The sequence below is a fragment of the Narcine bancroftii genome, chromosome 2 (assembly GCF_036971445.1).
Source record: "Narcine bancroftii isolate sNarBan1 chromosome 2, sNarBan1.hap1, whole genome shotgun sequence".
NCBI classification, from domain to species: Eukaryota; Metazoa; Chordata; class Chondrichthyes; order Torpediniformes; family Narcinidae; genus Narcine; species Narcine bancroftii.
In genome coordinates, this window is record NC_091470.1 from 70,872,463 (window position 1) to 70,891,874 (window position 19,412).

Here is a 19,412-nt window from a genome sequence, read left to right on the forward strand (position 1 = left end):
ACTACCCTCTGAAATTTTTTTTTTTAAATTAATTCCATTTACAATAACCCTATTATCCAAAATGAGATTGTCCATGTCCTAATTCATCTCCATATATATCACCTCTTAGCGAAGTACATTAGCTGCTGATTAACCAATGTTTGATGTTAATATTTTCACTTTTATTTTTAACCCACTCATTTTCCATGTTTAATTTCCTCCAGAGATACCTTGTCCTTTTCACTGATTAGTTTCTTCCAAAGATATCTAATCTTCTCTAATTCTGGCCTTTTGATTATCTTTGAATATTAAAGCTCTACCTTACTTGATTGTACCTTGTGATGCTAAGCCCCCAAGTTCTGGAATTTCCTCACTAAGTCATTTTCATGCCAGAATGGGCAGTTTTTCACAGGAAAATTAATACCTATAGCTCTTAGTACTTTATGATACTGTGTTAGCAATCTATTCCATCTAAATAAACTATATAAAGAAAGCACATTTCCTTTTTCTAAACTTGCTGCGAAGAATTCATATACTAGTCCTGAAAACATTTTCAGGAAATGTTTTGGGTAATTAAAGGTTTTATTGCAATTTTTTAAGTTATTCCCTACTTATTTGGCTCAGATTTTTCATACTGTAATTGTCAGTAGTTCGCCCCCCCCAAAAGTTTTTATTTCTTTGGATTGTCAATACTAAGTGACTAGAATGAATGCCATGATGTCGCAATCATGCAGGTACCATTTCCAACTTCTTGAAGACATTTGGACAAAATTAGTACCAAGCAGTTTTGTGCTAAGTATTAAGAAGCTATAAAAACATAAAACTTCATAAACCTGAGTTAAATTTTTGGCATATTTGCAATAAGAGCAGTATTGCAATTATTGTACAATCATTGAGGGATCAGAAGTGGAGAGGGTGAGCAAATTTAAGTTCTTGGGAGTCACTATCTCAGAGGATCTTTCTTGGACCCAACACACTCATGGAATTGTGAAGAAAGCAGATTAGCGCCTCTACATCCTCGGGCGTTTGTGGAGGTTTGGAACAACATCAGAAACCCTGGCAGGTTTCTACAAGTATGTGGTAGAAGATTGCTGACTAGCTGCATCACAGTCTGGTATGGGGCCACAAATATTCCCCAAGCATAAAACCCTGCAAAAGGTAATGGACATACCTCAGGACATCACAGGCAAAACCCTCCCTACCATTGAGAACATCCACAGGGAATGGTGTTGTCAGAGAGCAGCACCAATCTTCAAGGATCTACACAACCCAGCACACACTCTGTTGAGTGTGATTATTTGCCTGGAAGTATTGTCAGACTGTGATAGACAACACAACTGAGGCAACTTTGCGGTGACATGACTGAAGCTTGATGCAGCTCTCCGGACTCCGGTGCACATTACCTTAAGTATGTAGCTGTGCACAATGTCTGAAGCACTGGAACTAGCGGACGAGCACGAGAGTGTTTATGGGATCTACTGTGGCCTGAAAAATTCACTGGCGGTGACTGGCTCCAACTGAGGATCGTCCATTGTCGAGGACCTGATGGCTGAAGTGGGTGCCTGGAATGTCGGCATGGAGGCTTGGAGGACAGTGGTGTGACCCATCCTGGGGTTGGGATGATCAATGTGGAGCTGCAGCGATCAAAGTGGAGCCCAGGTTTGTCGCTGGGTGAATTTGCAGACGTGCTCGAAGGGATGCCCCACCAAGGTTATGGAGCTGGACTACAGACTGTTTGCAGGGCCAGGCCTTCTCCAAGCTGGTGGGGTGCTCCTGAGGGTTCCCGTTGTGGGGTTTGGTAAAATGGGCATTTAGGCAATGGGAATATCTGTAGGACACGCAGGTGCCTATACTATAACACCAAGCACCAGAGAATGTGAATGGAGAGACTCCTTATTCGATCTACCAAGGGCTGCTGTGGTCTTTCAACCTTATGGTGTTAGTTTAATTTTTTAATTTAAAAAGTTCTATGTTGATAATAAACAAAAATGTATTATTTGGTATATTAAACTTCTCTTTCATTCTTTGAAAAGTAATAAATAACTTCAAAGTAATCATCTATTATTTTAATTCTTCTTTGAAACCAAATTTTTAAAAGTTGATTATTTATAGAAAATGGAATGTTTATTTTGATATAAAGACATTTTACAAGAAATTAAACCTTTTCCTCCAATTTCATAATCAACTTTATTCCACATTTCTAGCAGATGTTTTAAAATAAATTAACCTTTAGTCCACATTAATAATTTAGGATTCTATTTATAAATAATCTCTTCCTTTCCATTTTCTCCTATATTATGTATTTCAACTCTTATCCAAGCTAAATATTTTTCTGAATCAAACATTCCATTACTAAATTTCAATTGAGCTACTTTATAGTAATTTTGAAAATTAGGTACAGGTACACAGTCGTTTATCCGGACATCCAAAGTCCGGAAAGCTCCAAAATCCGGAAAGTGGGGAGAGAGACATCAGCACAAGTCGGGGGGGGGGTGGCGAGGGGGAGAGACTGGCAGCGCGAGTTGAGCGGGTGAGGGGAGAGACCAGCACCACGTGTCGGGCAGTCGGGGGTAGACTGGCAGCGCGAGTCAGGTGGGCAAGAGACCGGCAGCATGAGTTGGGAGGTTGAGGGGGAGAGACAGGCAGTGCGAGTCAGGCGGCCGAGGGGGAGAGACCAGCAGCACGAGTTGAGCTGGTGAGAGACTGGCAACGTGAGTGGTGCGGGCGAGGGGGGACTGGCAGCACAAGTCGGGCTGGTGGAGGGGGGAGACAGCAGCACAATTGGAAGGGGGCGGGGGTGGATAAGATAGCACAATTCAGGTGGGCTTAAATCTGGCTTTCCGAAATCCTGAAAAATCCAAAATTCAGAACACATTGTCTCCCAAGGGTTCTGGATAAAGGATTATGTATCTGTTGTTATAAACCTCCTAAGTCATATTTCCACATTAACTTTTCCACATTAACTTTTCCATACCAACTCGAGCCAACTTCTCTTTCCGTGAAAATTTCCTAATAATCAAATTTATGTCTTTAAATTTTTTTTGAGGAATCTCATATGGAAGTGATTGAAAAAGATGTTGAATTCTTGGAAAAATATATATTTTAATGCAATTTACTCTTCCTATTAAAGTAATGGGTAAATCTTTCCATCTTTCTAAATAATTTTTAATCTTACAAAATAAAGATAAATAATTTATACAAATTAATTAGATTTTTATCTATCTTTATTCCAAAACATTTAAGTACACCATCTGTCCATTTAAATTGTGCAACATATTTATATTTAGTATAGTCTCCACTTGTTAAAGACATAATTTCACTTTTATCAAAATTAATCTTATAAACCATATTCTTTTAATCTTACTGATAAATGCCTCAAAGAATTTATTGGATCTGTAATGTAAATTAATTCTTTCTTTCTTCTTTGGCTTGGCTTCGCGGACGAAGATTTATGGAGGGGGTAAAAAGTCCACGTCAGCTGCAGGCTCGTTTGTGGCTGACCAGTCCGATGCGGGACAGGCAGACACGATTGCAGCGGTTGCAAGGGAAAATTGGTTGGTTGGGGTTGGGTGTTGGGTTTTTCCTCCTTTGCCTTTTGTCAGTGAGGTGGGCTCTGCGGTCTTCTTCAAAGGAGGCTGCTGCCCGCCAAACTGTGAGGCGCCAAGATGCACGGTTTGAGGCGTTATCAGCCCACTGGCGGTGGTCAATGTGGCAGGCACCAAGAGATTTCTTTAGGCAGTCCTTGTACCTTTTCTTTGGTGCACCTCTGTCACGGTGGCCAGTGGAGAGCTCGCCATATAATACGATCTTGGGAAGGCGATGGTCCTCCATTCTGGAGACGTGACCCATCCAGCGCAGCTGGATCTTCAGCAGCGTGGACTCGATGCTGTCGACCTCTGCCATCTCGAGTACCTCGACATTAGGGGTGTGAGCGCTCCAATGGATGTTGAGGATGGAGCGGAGACAACGCTGGTGGAAGCGTTCTAGGAGCCGTAGGTGGTGCCGGTAGAGGACCCATGATTCGGAGCCGAACAGGAGTGTGGGTATGACAACGGCTCTGTATACGCTTATCTTTGTGAGGTTTTTCAGTTGGTTGTTTTTCCAGACTCTTTTGTGTAGTCTTCCAAAGGCGCTATTTGCCTTGGCGAGTCTGTTGTCTATCTCATTGTCGATCCTTGCATCTGATGAAATGGTGCAGCCGAGATAGGTAAACTGGTTGACCGTTTTGAGTTTTGTGTGCCCGATGGAGATGTGGGGGGGCTGGTAGTCATGGTGGGGAGCTGGCTGATGGAGGACCTCAGTTTTCTTCAGGCTGACTTCCAGGCCAAACATTTTGGCAGTTTCCGCAAAGCAGGACGTCAAGCGCTGAAGAGCTGGCTCTGAATGGGCAACTAAAGCGGCATCATCTGCAAAGAGTAGTTCACGGACAAGTTTCTCTTGTGTCTTGGTGTGAGCTTGCAGGCGCCTCAGATTGAAGAGACTGCCATCCGTGCGGTACCGGATGTAAACAGCGTCTTCATTGTTGGGGTCTTTCATGGCTTGGTTCAGCATCATGCTGAAGAAGATTGAAAAGAGGGTTGGTGCGAGGACACAGCCTTGCTTCACGCCATTGTTAATGGAGAAGGGTTCAGAGAGCTCATTGCTGTATCTGACATACATCATCTGCAAATAAATTAATTTTATGCTCTTTTCCAAATTTAATACCTACAATATTAGAATCTTGTCTGATTAATTCTGCTAAAGGTTCATTCACTAAAATAAACAAAGGAGATAAGGGACATCTTCGTCTCATTGATCTCATCAATGAAAATGTTGAAGAAATTTGTCCATTAATTACCACCTTAGCAGAAGGTTTTTATACAAAGTTTTAATCCAATCAATAAATATAGATCTAAAACCAAATTTTTATAAAACTTTAAATAAATAGTTCCATTCTAATCTATCAAAAGCTTTTTCAACATCCAATGTTAATACTAATGCCAATTCCTTTTTCTTTTGAGCTATGTTTATTAAACTAATCAATCTTGCAATATTGTCTGCTGAATGTCAGTTTTTAATAAAATCTGATTGATCGGGATTTATTAGATCCAGTAGGTATCTCGCTATTCTGTTTGCTAAAATTTTTGCCATTATCTTATAGCCACATTCAACAATGAAATTGGTATATATGATTCTGTTTTCAAAAAATCTATCTTTTTTTTAGATATTACAGTTTTTATTGCATTTGTAAAAGTTTCCAGTTGAGAATGGGATTCTGTTATTTTTTTTTAAATATAGACATATAAGGAGGTATCAATAAATCCTGGTGATTTTCCATTTCTCAATGAATTAAGAGCATTATTAACTTCCCTAATTGTAAAAGATGCATCTAAATTTTTTATACTCTGACTATTTAATCTAGACAATTTAATTTTAAACAAAAATTGTTAATTTTAGATTAATCTTTATCAATTTGAGTTGTATATAAATTTAAATAAAAATCCTTAAAATCATTTCTTTCTTGAGGTTTATATGTTATCTTTTCTGAATTTTTTATAGCATTTATAGTTCTTGGTTTGTTCTGTCTTTAATTGCCACACTAAACCTTTAAGATCTTTCTCCCAATTCAAAATATTTCTGTTTAGATTTTTCAATTAATTTTTCCATTTTATATGTTTGTATTGAATTATAATATAACTTAATTAAATATTTTCCTTCTTCCTCACAAACATTTTTTGTAATTTTTTTTCAAAAGTCTCAATCTCTCTTTCCAAATTATCTAATTCCATAACCCGTTCCTTTTTACTGAATTACATTATTTGACCTCTTAAATAAGCTTTTAAAGCCTCCCATAATATGAATTTATTATTAGTCAACAGAATTAATATGTAAAAATTATTGAATTTCTCTTATATAATTACATAAATCTATTCTTTTTAATAATGATAAATTAAATCTCCATCTATATACTTTGTTTCTTTTTCTGGAATTATACATCAAAAGAGGTGAATAATCAGAAATTATTCTAGCTTTATATTGCGCCTTGGTTACTCTTCCTTCTAATTGTGCAGATAACAAAAACATATCTATTCTCGAATAAGAATCTTGTCTAAAAGAATAAAACAAATAATCTTTTTGTTTTGGATTGAATCTTCACCAAATATCCATTAAATTTAACTCTTTCATCAAATTAAGAATCTTTTTAGCAGTTTTAGTTCTAACAATTGATTTTGATGTTTTATATAATATTGGATCTAAACACCAATTAAAATCACCACGAATTAAAATATTTTCATTTGCTTCTGCCAAATGCATAAAATAATCTTGAATAAATTGTTCATCATCAGTATTTGGTGCATTTCTATTCATAAGTGACTATATTTCTGAATATATTTGAAAATTCACTAAGACAAATCTTCCTGCTACATCTGTAATTACAGATTGTATTTTAAAAGGTAACTATTAATCAAAATTATGACTCCTCTTGCTTTAGAATTAAATGAGTTTCTTGTAAAAAAGCAATATCAACTTTCAATTTTTAAATATATGCAAAAGTTTTTTTTTCCATTTTAATGTTATTTTTTATCCCATTTATATTAATACTCACAAAATTTAACAAATTATTAATCACCATATCTTAAATATTTAATGTCTCTCTTTATCTGTCTGACTGGGTTTTTCAAGGCTATTGGTCTCAAAACTCCTTGGTTTAAATAACTTGTTATTATCTTAGCCACTTCTTCACCACCTGTTGCTGGAGCCAGGGTTTTGCCTTTCCATTCATCCACCATCGCGTGCTTGATTTTTGTAAAGATGTCCTTGTGCCTTTTAATTGTCACCTGTACATCCAGATCGTGCTTCATGCTAGTCATCTACAAGCTCAATTCTACACACTCTCTTTCCATAGCTGTTTACTGTGATTTCAGAAGAGTTTGGTGTTCCCAGGGCCATTTGACAAATTCCCTTATTTACTGGTTTGAAAGCCAGCTCATATTTATTCGTAAAGTTCGTACTTGTTCCAATTATGAGTTTGTTCCAACAATAAATTTAATGAATGCCATCGGGTGTGATCCTGACAGGGTTCCTCTTCTAATGGGAATCAAATAAATCTCCCTCCCTTCTCATGAATGTTTAGTAAAAGCACTTGGGACAGTTATTAATCAATACGTTAAGTGGATGTGTTTAAGGTAGTGTGGAAATTCCTGTGGCCTCTCTCATGTTTCACCAGTGGTATTCCTACACTATGTTATTGATTCAGGAGAGGCCTCATCATCTTAGCTGTCCCATTTCTCAAAGGAACTCAGGATAAAGGGACTCACTTAGAGCCTGGGGTCACAATCAGTGGAGCCATTGGACTCTGTTATCTTGGTCCCTCCATAGATCATCTATTTTGTTCTCTTTGATCTCAAACAGAGGTGAACTGTCCCAATTAGTTTAAATTAAAGCCACACATCTGCCAACCTCCAGTATGCCACATTCCAACTCCTCAACTTTTTCCTCTTCCTCAGTAAGGTGGATGCCTCTGGCCCTCTCATATCCATTGTCCCTTCATTATACCATATCAGTGCCTGCCCTTGGTCTCTAACTGGAGACCAATATTTCAGTACTTGATTTATTTTTGTTCAAAAATATGTAACTAAAGGTAAAGGTTCCATTATTGTCACGTAATGATACATGAAATTCTTTAACTTTTATCTACTGTAAGGCAGACAGATTTGCCACTATGTCCAGCACCCCTCACAGAAACCTATAGCACCTGGTATTTCTAGGCAGTCTCCCCTCCAAATACTGAGCATCTGGTATTTCTAGGCAGTATCCCCTCCAAATACTGACCAGGCCTGAGCCTGCTTAGCTTCAGAGATCAGACAATCTCATGCATATTCAAGTCATTAGGCCTCTACCATTCAAGCTCCATAGGTATATAAATATCAGACAAAATTTAAAATATGAATGATTATTAGATATCGAGGTAGAATATTATCTAATGTAGTCAAAAAGTATAGATTTTTCTAAACTTTTAGTAGCAATTGTATCAATCAAAGACAACGGTTTCTGATTAATAGAAAAAAAGACTGATGTCTCACATATTAGCAATCTTTTGTTAAGATCAAACATCCTTCTTTCCTAGGCTGCTCCTGGCTATTATATGGCTAAATTAATTATTAAACTTATCACATCTGTGGCACATGTAGTGAACAATGATCCTATAATTGGAAACAAGTTGAAGGTCATTTTTCTGGAAAACTACAGAGTTTCACTGGCTGAGAAAGGTATAGCTAGTATGCAAAATGATATTATTGTTCATTTACTTTATTAGCTTTTTCAGCTTTGTGTATTTTGTACTTAGAAATTAGTATACAGCATAGAATTGATTAACATAATTATTTGAATTTTAAATCGAGCATATTATTTAAAAGACAGTGAGAAAGAGATTTAAAAAGGCATTGAGACAAGGTGAGTGGATAAAGCCTTCCATCATTTTAGTAAAATCACATTCAAAATTCAAATTTTCTCTTTTATTTTGTTCTATTTGTCCATTACCTTTTACAATTTAATGGATAAATTTCTTAAAAAGTGATTTATCATATAATTTGTCTATTTATTGATATTAATATTTAGATACACAAAGTTTGACTTTACAATTACAAATCCTCTCTTCACAATTTTATATTTCTTCAGGTTTAATGAAAAAAAAAGCATAAATACATAATAATGAGTTGCAAATTTTAGATGTTCAGAGCACACTTGGATGAATAAAACTGAAAATCACTACCATCTTTTGTAAAAATAAAATATCACTGGAAAGATGTTACAAAATTTGCACGTTTTAATTTTTATTTGATTCTGACGTTTGTCTAGAATATTTATTGAGTTTTTAGTTTGATGGGAGAACTCCAATAATGCATTATCAACAATTTGTAAATCCTAATTTGACATCTAGCTAGCTATATAATGTTAGTGTTGGTTTGTTCCCACTCGAAGTCTTCATTCAACACTCTCTTTGAACTCAACAGAGCCCCTATTCATTCACTCTATTTAAATTTACCTACTTACATAGTTATAATACTCTGGAACATATATTTTAAAAGTAAATTTACAATGTATTTTGCTATAAATAGAAATGAAAATTGTCTGGAAAAACTGCTAGTTCAGTACCACCAGAGTCCCAAGTATGCCTGTAATGGATTTTGATTGGTTATGTTCGGCCAAATCAATGAACCTCAAGCCAATCAGGATATTTTGATATACAGAAATTGTTGAATTGCTCATTTCAACAAATGATAAAATCATTATTCCTTTGTGATCTTCCTCTCCATTATTGTAATCTTAATATGAGAATACAGGATGTTTTTGTAATCTTTAAGAGTAGTGTATCTGCACATAAAAATTAAAGATCACAAATGATTTTGGATTCTAGATTGGTGTATTTATTTTTAAATCACACCATCTAGAAATACTTCTATTGCCATTCAAACCTTATGAACTTCTATTATCTGCCTCAATCAAAACATCAAATTTCTGATGCTACTGAGCACTCCTTGATGTGAGGGAATTGTGAATGAGTGCTGGATTGTCACAATTTAAAAGACAGTAACTGGATGTTACTGCCAGGCAAACGGAAAGTCTGTCCCTTTTGACTGTTATTTCTTCTATTAGAGTTTACAGAATTTTTATCTCATTGTGCAGAATGAGACCACAATGAACCAGAAATAGGGGAACACTCTTAAATTTCTAATGTATTATTCCATTCATTCTAATTATGATTGGGTTCCTTTCAGCATTAAACCAATTTCATTTTATTTACAGTTATACCAGCAGCAGAACTGTCACAACAAATTTCTACAGCTGGCACAGAGGCTTCTGGCACAGGGAATATGAAATTCATGTTGAATGGTGCCCTGACTATTGGCACCATGGATGGAGCAAATGTAGAAATGGCAGAAGAGGCTGGAGAAAAAAATTTGTTCATATTTGGCATGAGGGTTCAAGATGTAAAGGAACTGGATAAGAAAAGGTATGTTTTCAGTCTTAACAGTAATAATTACTGAATATCATTTGCAATGAATGAAAATTACTTGGGTTCTGCTTCAGCAAAAGAAAAAATTATACATGAGTGGAGTAGTGAGCACACATAGAAATACACCATAATCTCTGCTCCAGATAAATAATTTAATCTATTAACATTTCAAACCTGCTAAATTGATCTATAAGATCAACATTACAAATTACATGATTGATTAACACATTAGCTACATTGGCAATGCTATTGTTTATTCATCATCAACTCATAATATACTTATTATGGTTAAATTTTAATGATTACATGTATCTATCAGCTTTGTAGTTTACAGGTTTTAATCTTGACACAGTAAAGGATCTTAAAAAAAAACATTCTGGAAATGCTCAGTAGGTCAGGCAGCATCTGTGTAAAGAAACATAATTAACAGACTTTTTGTTGGAACTGATTAATATCAAGTTATACAGGTGGGTGCTGAGTTGGATTGGTTAGGATGAAGGGACATACTGAGGCCAATATTGCTGTGGGAATAAGTTGTGAAGATCCTTCTGTCAATTGGTTAATAAAAGCAGTTATAGATTTAAATTTACCTGTTAATTAATGTGCATTCCAGCACAATAAATTACTGAGATTTTGAGTGATAATACAATTAGTGAAGTGTGAAATGTCTCGCTGCCTTGCATTTTGCAAGATACCCACAAGATCAAGTAAAATGAATGGAAAGAGGAAACTGAGGCAATATTTTACCAATTTGCCCAAAATATCCAATGTAAGCTGAAGATTATCTTTGTGGTGGTAAAAAGTGAGATGGCATCAGGCCTCAATGTGTACATTTTGTATTATTCTTCTCCAGATGTGGAAAGAAGACATAGGATTAGAATGTAGGATGTGATAGGGGAGGAGAGTTGGGGCACTGCTGAAAGATGCAACTGATAGCTACAGAAGTGGAGGCCACAGATCATCATCAAGGATTTAGCAATGGATAGAATTTATATGTGGAAGTGTTAAAAGAGGGGAGTTTAAGTAAAAAGGTTGACTAAAGACAGAGAAACTCAGCAGGTCATGCAGCAACCATAGTGTTTCATCTTGTTATATGTGTGAGTTCTTGGACAACATATGGATGAAGGAAAAGGTTCTTTACAAGGTTGATGTAAACAGCATCATGAGGCATGCCAAGAGGCTGCAAGCCTCCATTACAGATCTTGCATACTGTGTCAGCTCCCTGCGGCAGCCAAGCCTAATCAAATGGGAGCTATAATCCTTAAGGCATTGCTAGTTGCATTGCAACCAAGATGACTATCATTGCACATAGGAAGTAAATGGTAACCAATGTTTCAGGCCTGAGCCCTTCGTCAGTAATCCTTCATTAGACCTCATGTCCAAAACATCTGTTACTTTTACTTTTCATGGATGTTGCACAACCTGCTGAGTTTTTCCAGCACTTTTTATAGTGCACTTGACCCCAGCAAAGTCAGAAGATGGATTCTGCCCTATGAATAGCTTTCTTGTAGGTTAAACTTAGGGGTCTAATTAAAATATAACCACTATAATAACAGAATGCACTGCAGAGAAAGGGGCTCTGGATGTGGTTGTTACATTCTGTGATTTTTTTTTTGTTCCAGATATTTCTACCAGGGTCAGCATTTCAGACACTGCAAGTTACTTTCAAGAATATATTTCCATTCCCTATCCAAAGACAGTTTATACAGTTTAATATCTTTTAAGCTTGTCATTAGCTTGTATCCCTCTACATAATTTTTCCCATCTAGAAAGATGATAGAAAAACATTTTGTCAGATTACAAGTAGGCTAGAAGTGGACAATTAACTCTTCAGTGATAATAAACAGTAGCTTAAATATACTGGAAGATTACTTTGGCTGCAGATTTTATAGTGCCCCCTTGAAGATAAAAGATGGAAGTATCGTTGGGCTAAATTGTCTCCACCAGGCTGAATTCCCTTCCAATTTTGCTGCTAACTCTACCCATTTATAAGCAAAGTAACAGGATAAATGGGCTTCTATACTCCCTCTTTGGAGTTCCTTCCATTAGTCAACATTATTTGGTTACATGTTATGGTAAATGGATGATCAATACATGGTGGTAGGTATTCTGAAATTGAAGAAACATTTCCATGATCTAGTGCTAAAACCTTTTTTTAAGTATCCTAAAATTGGGTACATCAAAGTCTGTTAAATAATTTAGCTATTAAATTATTGTCAGCACTCCAGTGTATTTGATGATCTGTTCTGCCCTCTCTGCCAAAGAAATATGTTCCTAATTTATGTTAATAATTTACAGATATAATGCTACACAGTTTTATGAAAAGATTCCAGAATTGTACACGGTGATCGATCAGATTGCAAGTGGCTATTTTTCTCCTGGTCAGCCTGATCTTTTCAGGGATATTCTGACTATGCTGTTTCACCATGATAGGTAATTACTGTAATTAATCCTTCTTTAAAAAAAATCATAAACTATCTTTTAATTTCATCTGAATTCTGCCACATGAAGACTTAACCCTGAATAAGCAGCAGCAAATTTCCAATGACTTAGTGCTGGATGCACACAAAATTTGTGCTTCTTTTCCACTGTCATGATTTAAATACTAGTTAATACCTTAGTTTTATCCATTCATCCAGTTTCATTAGTGGCCATCTCCAGTTGAATCTAACCAATGCTATTAAAGCATAATTGGATCACTTGAAGCCTTTCATCTCCTTGCCCATGTGACAGTGGAAGAAAGCTAAGCTTGAGATCAGTGGACATTGAGGTGCAACATGAACCTTAAAATCAAAGAATAATCAAATGTAACCTCTCAAGAACTGACCAACCTTACCTTCTTGTTTGTTATTGTGTGCTTAAATAACAAGTCGAGTTGGCGGGTGAGGTAAACCAAATAAAAGACTTTACTGAACACAACCAAACATGATAGACAGGGTAGGGAGAGAGAGCCCACAGCATGGCATCTGCTCCCTGTTAATTCTCGATTCAACTAACACACTCTCACGGTGCTCGTGCATGTGCAGTGGGCTGTTGCGAGTACGGTGGCTGCAATGTGATTGCAGTGGGTGCAGAGCAGCAGATGGCAGCGAATGTCTCCATCCCCTTTCTTGAGCTATCCTCTGCAAGATACAGTGAACATGTATAATTTTCATTAACTGTATGCATTCAACCCATTCAGTTCTGGTATTTTGGGTTCAGCTTACAGATGTGCCCATTGTAAATTTTGTAATAGCGCTCTGCTGATGTGGAGGCTTGGGGTACTTTGTCCTGATTGTATCTACTGCCAATAGTCTCAGGGGTATTATTCATTGCCACTCTTGTGGTTACAAGGGGGCTCATGTCAATCCTGGACTCAAAAATGCTAATTTGTCTGGGTAGGTTTGAGATGGGGTTGGTTCTTTTACTGAGAGGATGTGTCATCTGTTCCTCCTGTAGTTTTTCCCCTTGAACAAGCCAGGTATGACTTGGGTTTCTGGAAGCTCATTTCCCCTAAACCCGGGCAGTCATAACCTTGTGGAGTCTGGGATGAGCGGCTGGCTGATTTTATTGTAACTTTTCTTTTGCACCAGCCTTCTGTTTAGCAGTTGGGACTTGACATCTTGTGGGTCTTTTGGTTGGGGCTCCAGAAGTCTCCTTGCCACTGGTAGGGTATTCCTGACCTGCCTTGACATTAACCGTTGCGCCGGGTGAGCTCAGGGTAGTGTCATGAGGGATGTTTCTTAGTTCATTAGGCCGAGGATGATGTCAGTTCCCTCTTTGGGGGACTTCTTCATTAACTGCTTGGCACTTCTCACTGCTCTTTCAGCCAGCCTATTTGATTGTGGGTACTCTGGTAATTTGGGTGAAGTCCCGTGCTGTTGCAAAGTCATGGAATCTCTGACTGGTGAATTGTCTGCCATTGTTCGAGAAAAGTGTATGAGGTGCCCCATGTACTGAAAAGTGCCGTTTTATTTTGGTGATGAAAGCCGCAGAGGTTGCGTCCCGGAGCAGGGCTAACTCAAACCAGTCTGTATGAGCCTATTAGTTCTAGGTACTGTGTCTTTGGCATTCAAAGATGTCAGTAGCCACAGTTGACCGAGGTAGGTCAGGTACTGGGTGTAGCTGCAGTGGCTCTTTTTGCTGGTGTGGCTTGGCACTGTTGCTCACCGAGTAGGACTGTACCCCTTCATCTCTGTTCTCTTTCATACCTGCCCAGAAGACGAGCGCCTCTCACCCTGCATTTTGTCAGTTCTGCACCAGGGTGCCCACTGTTCAGGATATCCCCATACATATTCTGCAGTATACGAGGGATGGCTGCTCTTAGGCCCTTCAATGATTACCCCTTCATCAATGAGCAGTTCGTCTCAGTAAGGAAGGAAGGGTAGCACCACTGTGCTGCATGGCCAGCCAGCCACTCTTAATGAAGGTGCCCAGAGAGTCTTCTACTGTGTGCTTTCTTAGTTTGTCCAGCTAGGCTGAGGATATATGGGTTACCGTCATCACATCAAAAATGTCCTCTTCCTCGACTTGCTGAAACGTGCATTTTCTGGGAGCCCGTGATGAGGCATCGGCTAAATGAGCATTTCCTTGCTCCGTTTGTGTACAAGGTTAATGTGGTATTTCTGGAGCCTGAGCATCACACGCTGCAGTCTCGCCAGCACTGCGCGAATTAGCTTTTTAATTATGGTCACCAGAGGTAAGTGGTTGGTTTCTATGGTAACCGGCCCGCCATAGACATAACCATTGAATTTTGAGCAGGCGAAAACCACCGCCAGTAGCTTTTTTTTCAATCTGAGCATACCGAATGTTCGTGTCTGTAAGTGATCTGGAAGCATATGCCACTGGTCTTCTGTCCTGCAAGCATGTTGCCCCCAAGCTGTACTGTGAGGCATCACAGGTTACACCACTTGGTGTATGTTGTGGTAGGCGAGGACTGGGGGGCAAGACGTGAGTTTATTTAGGACATTGAAGTCATCTTGTTGTTGTTCATGCCAGGTCCATTCGGCATCTCTATGAGTTAACTGTTTGAGGGGGCCATCAGTTTACTGGAGTTGGGGATGAACTTGCCCAAGTAATTCACCATGCCCAGGAATCATTGCAGGGCAGTTAAGTCCACTGGCACCAGTATTTCACTGATGGCCCTCGTTTTGGAGAGGTCCGGCTCCAGGCCTTTACTGGTGCACACGTGTCCCACAGAGCTGACTTGATCCACGTGTTTACCTTCTGTGTCCGGACGAGCACCTTCTTTTGATTGGCTTCGTCCTCTTCTAGTGTTCTCCCATCTATGTCATTGACTTTGATAGCACAGGGGTACCCGCCGAAAATTTGTTCCATAGCCCTTTGGAATACCTCGCTGGCTGAACTGATGCCCAATGACATCCTAAGGTACCTGTACTGACCAAATGCAGTGCTGAATGTGGTCAGTTCCAATGAATGGTAGTGGAGCGAGACCTGCCAGAACGTGTTCTTCACATCCAGGACCAAGAATACCATTGCACCGGCCATCTCTGCGGAAACCTCCTCTATGGTGTGTATGGGGTAATGTGGTCTTTTCAGGGCCGCATTGAGATTTTCCGGATTTATACAAAGTTGGATTTCCTGTCTGACTTTTTTCTTGGCAGCCACCATGGAGGACATCCATTCTGTTGGTTCCGAGTCTGGAGTGATGACGCCCAAGTCCCACATTCTGCTCAGCTCAGCCTTGACTTTATCTTTCATTGCTACTGGAATGCGGTGTGCCAGCCAGACTACGGGTCTTGCCTTCAGGACAAGCTGCATTGAATACATCACCAGCAGCCTCCCCCACTCATCTTTGAAAAGTTTACCATACTCAAAAAAGATTTTCTGTGAAAAGTCATCCTCGGAAGGGCTTATTTGATGGACCTCTGTGCTGAATAAGACCACTTTCATGATCATGCACACACAGAGACGTAGGAGAGGCATGATGTCCTCACGGACCACGAAGAAGGTTTGCACATGGAGCCGTCCTTGTACGAAATACTACAGTTGCACATGCCATTGGTTTGGATTCTGCTGCCTCCAGCTACTAGGCTCATAGCCTTGATGTATGGTTTGACTTGTTCCGTTTTTCTCAGCCGGTTGAATGTCCTCAGTGACATGACATTGCATTTGACCCCAATGTTGACTTTCATCTCGGCCATCTTGCCATTGACTTCCATGGATACGAAGGCCTCATTGTTACCTCTGCTGGGTTGCCTGCTGTCCTCATGGTGAGCCCATCGATGTAGTACTCATCGTCGGGGTTGCTCCCTCTCTGCTCCGATTCCAAATGGTCGATGGCCCTCCTGGGTCTGGTCTTTGCGGTGGTCTGCTACCTGGATCTACAGCACATGAAGTGGTTCCATTTGCTGCAGTTCCTGCACTGCTGGCCAAACGCTGTGCTCATCTCCCTTTTCAGCTGGCTTTTCCTTCTCACCTCCAGCCAGTGTCTGCTTGCTGCTCCCACCTGTATCACGTCGATGCTTGTGGCCTGCTGTTGTGGAGAGGCTAGCCTTTAAGTAATTTGACAGTGCTGTGTGGAAGAGCCAGGTGATTGGATAGTTTAACCATAAAGCCATCATTGCTTTCAAAACTGCATTAAAGGTGTTACTTCCTACATTTCACTGCACCATAACTTAATACTGTGGATAATTTATTTTACACTCACTGCCAATAAGATTTGGAAACTCAATGACAACAAAAGTATAAAATCTATAGTACTTTAACTCTTATTATAATTACAGTATAGTCATGGCTGTAGAATTATAATTATTTCATAATCTAGTTGATTAATTATTGAATAAGTGAACCCTTGAGATTCTAGATGGCTACTAAAAACTGGGACAGGTTTTTGTTTTTGTCTAATATCACAGGATCAACAAATTACATATACTTTGGTGTTAATCTCAGTTAGCAAAACAATCATGGCAGTTCAGGGGTGGGGGGAGGATTTTACTGCAGCTCAGCCTGACACAATAAAGAGCAGATGGGCTGAAACCTTGACAATCAATACTCCAGATTCTGCTGTGCAAAAGCCCACAGTTCAAGAGCTCCTGAGCCTATCCTATACCATGAAATGTTCTGGCATAGACTACATACCTAAATTGGGATAAACGGAACAATGTCATTCTTTCAATTCTGCTTTCCTTTTAGTTAAGGAATCAGAAGCACGTTGTAAATCTCTCTGTTCCTGCAGAATTTCAGAAATGTTGAGATGCAGTAAACAGGGATGGAACCCCAACAGACCTTCTTACATCTAGATTTCCCATTAAACTCTAAAGTAAGAAACTTCAACACCTGTTTTTAAAAACCCTGCATTTTAAGAATTTTCCATCATTCTTTTACATGCAGGTTCAAAGTGTTTGCTGATTTTCAATCATACATGGAAACTCAGGAGAAAGTCAACCAGTTATACCAGGTCAGATTATTTTACTTTTGAGACTGTTTCTTAATAGGATTAACTTTTCAGTCTTCAGATCAAGTCTATTTGCGTGGTCCTTTACTATAATGTCAGGTAGGGAAAATATTCCAGTTTGTATTAAGTAGCTCTAGATTATGGGAGAAACAGGATATTGGGTTGAAATTCAAATGCCACCATGCTGGTTTGTCAGGTGAAAAAGGGATCAAGCTTCCAACATTGAAAGTCAGCAGTGTTCACTCATTATCAGTCAGAAATGCCTCACATGCTAATTTAGTAAAATTAAAATAGGCTGTTCAGGGGATTTTGAAATGTCGTTAAAGAAAAGTAGGGGCAAGAATTGGCCAAATAACCTCTCAATCATAACCAACCATTCAATTTGATGTTGCTGATCTACACAGAGCCTAATCTCCTCCTCTGTGCCAGTTCTCCATCATCCTGAACATCCTTAATCTTCCAAAAATATATCTACTTCCTCTTTAAAATTGTAGTCTTCACAATCATCTGGAATAGAGAATTCCAGAGCTTCAACATCCTCTGCGAGATGAATTTCTTAGCACTTTAGTTTTTAAATTACAGTATCTAATTTTGTAACTTTTCCCCCCTCGTTTAAAATACTTCTTGGAGTCTAAGGAAATCATATTTTTCAATGAGATCACTTGCATATGTCTAATTTTTCTAATGGCTCATCAAAGGACAGAATTTAACCAAGAATTAACACAGAGAATCAGTTTTGAATGCCTCCAATGCCAATATATACCTTATAAAACTCTGGTTCGACCACACTTGGAATATTAGATTCAATTCCAAATTTAAAGTTAAAATTTTTAAATTTAAAATTTAGACATGCAGCACGGTAACAGGCCGTTTTAACTGTCAAGTGTGTGGCATCCAATTTACACCCAATTAACCTACATCACCAGAACTTTTCGAATGGTGGGAAGAAACCAGAGCCCCCCAGGAAAACAGGGAGAATGTACAAACTCCTTACAGACAGAATGGGATGCGAACCCTGGTCCCAATCACTGGCGCTGTAAAGGCATTGTGCTAATCGCTATGCCAATCATGCCACCCCATGCCATCCATGCCGCCCCTATGCCTTAGGTGCTCTAAAGTTAATAAGGGATTACTTAAGGTGGTATGACAGTGGGGGGAAAAGGTTGAGAACCACTTATTTAGGGTGAATAAAGGAAAGTGGAGATATCAGAGGTCATTCCAATCGATCTATTTATTTATTTATGTTTACACAGAGTGATGGATGCCTGGAATGCATTGCCGAGGGTGATTAAGGCTGGTACAATGGGGATATTTAAAAGACTTTTCGATCGGTGCATGGATGTAATAGAAAAAGAGGGTTATGGGTGTGAGGCAGGGAAGAATTAGGTTGTTGAGGTGTAGGTTTATTAAGCTGGGCACAACATTATGGACTAAACAACCTTTTATTCTGTTGTAATATTCCATGAAAATTCTATTATATGAAACATAATTCTCTGCCTTTACTTTTTGCTAAAAAGGATTAAAAGTTCTACCTTCTGACTGTGTCGAAATAACCATGTTATAAATAAATAGAACAGTAAAACCCCTGGTATCTGGCACCTAAAGGGATCGGTAGATGCCGGATAAGTGAATTTTCCGGCTGCTTGAGATTATGTGTGCATGATTGGCGAACTAATGGCGAGGTACACCAACTTTAAACCCATACTTTTTACCTATTTATTTTTTTGCTATTGCTTGAGTCTGCCAGTTGGTTGAATTCCATATAATGGGGATTTTACTGTAATAGCATTCATAAAGAATGAGGAGAAAACTGAGACAGGAGTATTGAGTCTTCATTCCCATTTAATTTTGTTTGCAATTTTAATATGGAAACATAATTGGTATAGACATTCAAGGTGAAGCAGCTTTACAGGGTTAGAGATTTGGTACTACTGTTATCAGTTTCATTTTGTCTTCATAGAATTATATAACAATTGAACATTGAACATAGAACACTACAGCACAGTATAGGCCCTTTGTCCCTCAATGTTGTACCAAACT

The 19,412-nt window shown here is 38.5% G+C and overlaps 1 protein-coding gene across 5 annotated transcripts in view; it reads left to right on the plus strand.

Annotated features, from left to right (window-relative positions):
- Nucleotides 1-19,412, plus strand: part of LOC138753716 (glycogen phosphorylase, brain form-like) — an 86,519-nt gene that overhangs the window by 64,918 nt on the left and 2,189 nt on the right. For 4 of the 5 annotated variants that reach the window (XM_069917061.1, XM_069917060.1, XM_069917063.1 and 1 more), the window contains 4 exons: nt 8,087-8,228; nt 9,766-9,973; nt 12,275-12,409; nt 17,309-17,375. In XM_069917061.1, the coding sequence (XP_069773162.1) occupies nt 8,087-8,228; nt 9,766-9,973; nt 12,275-12,409; nt 17,309-17,375 (552 nt within the window). Of the gene's footprint in view, nt 1-8,086; nt 8,229-9,765; nt 9,974-12,274; nt 12,410-17,308; nt 17,376-18,889; nt 19,055-19,412 lie in introns of all 5 variants that reach the window. The other variant, XR_011351384.1, reaches the window with a different exon arrangement.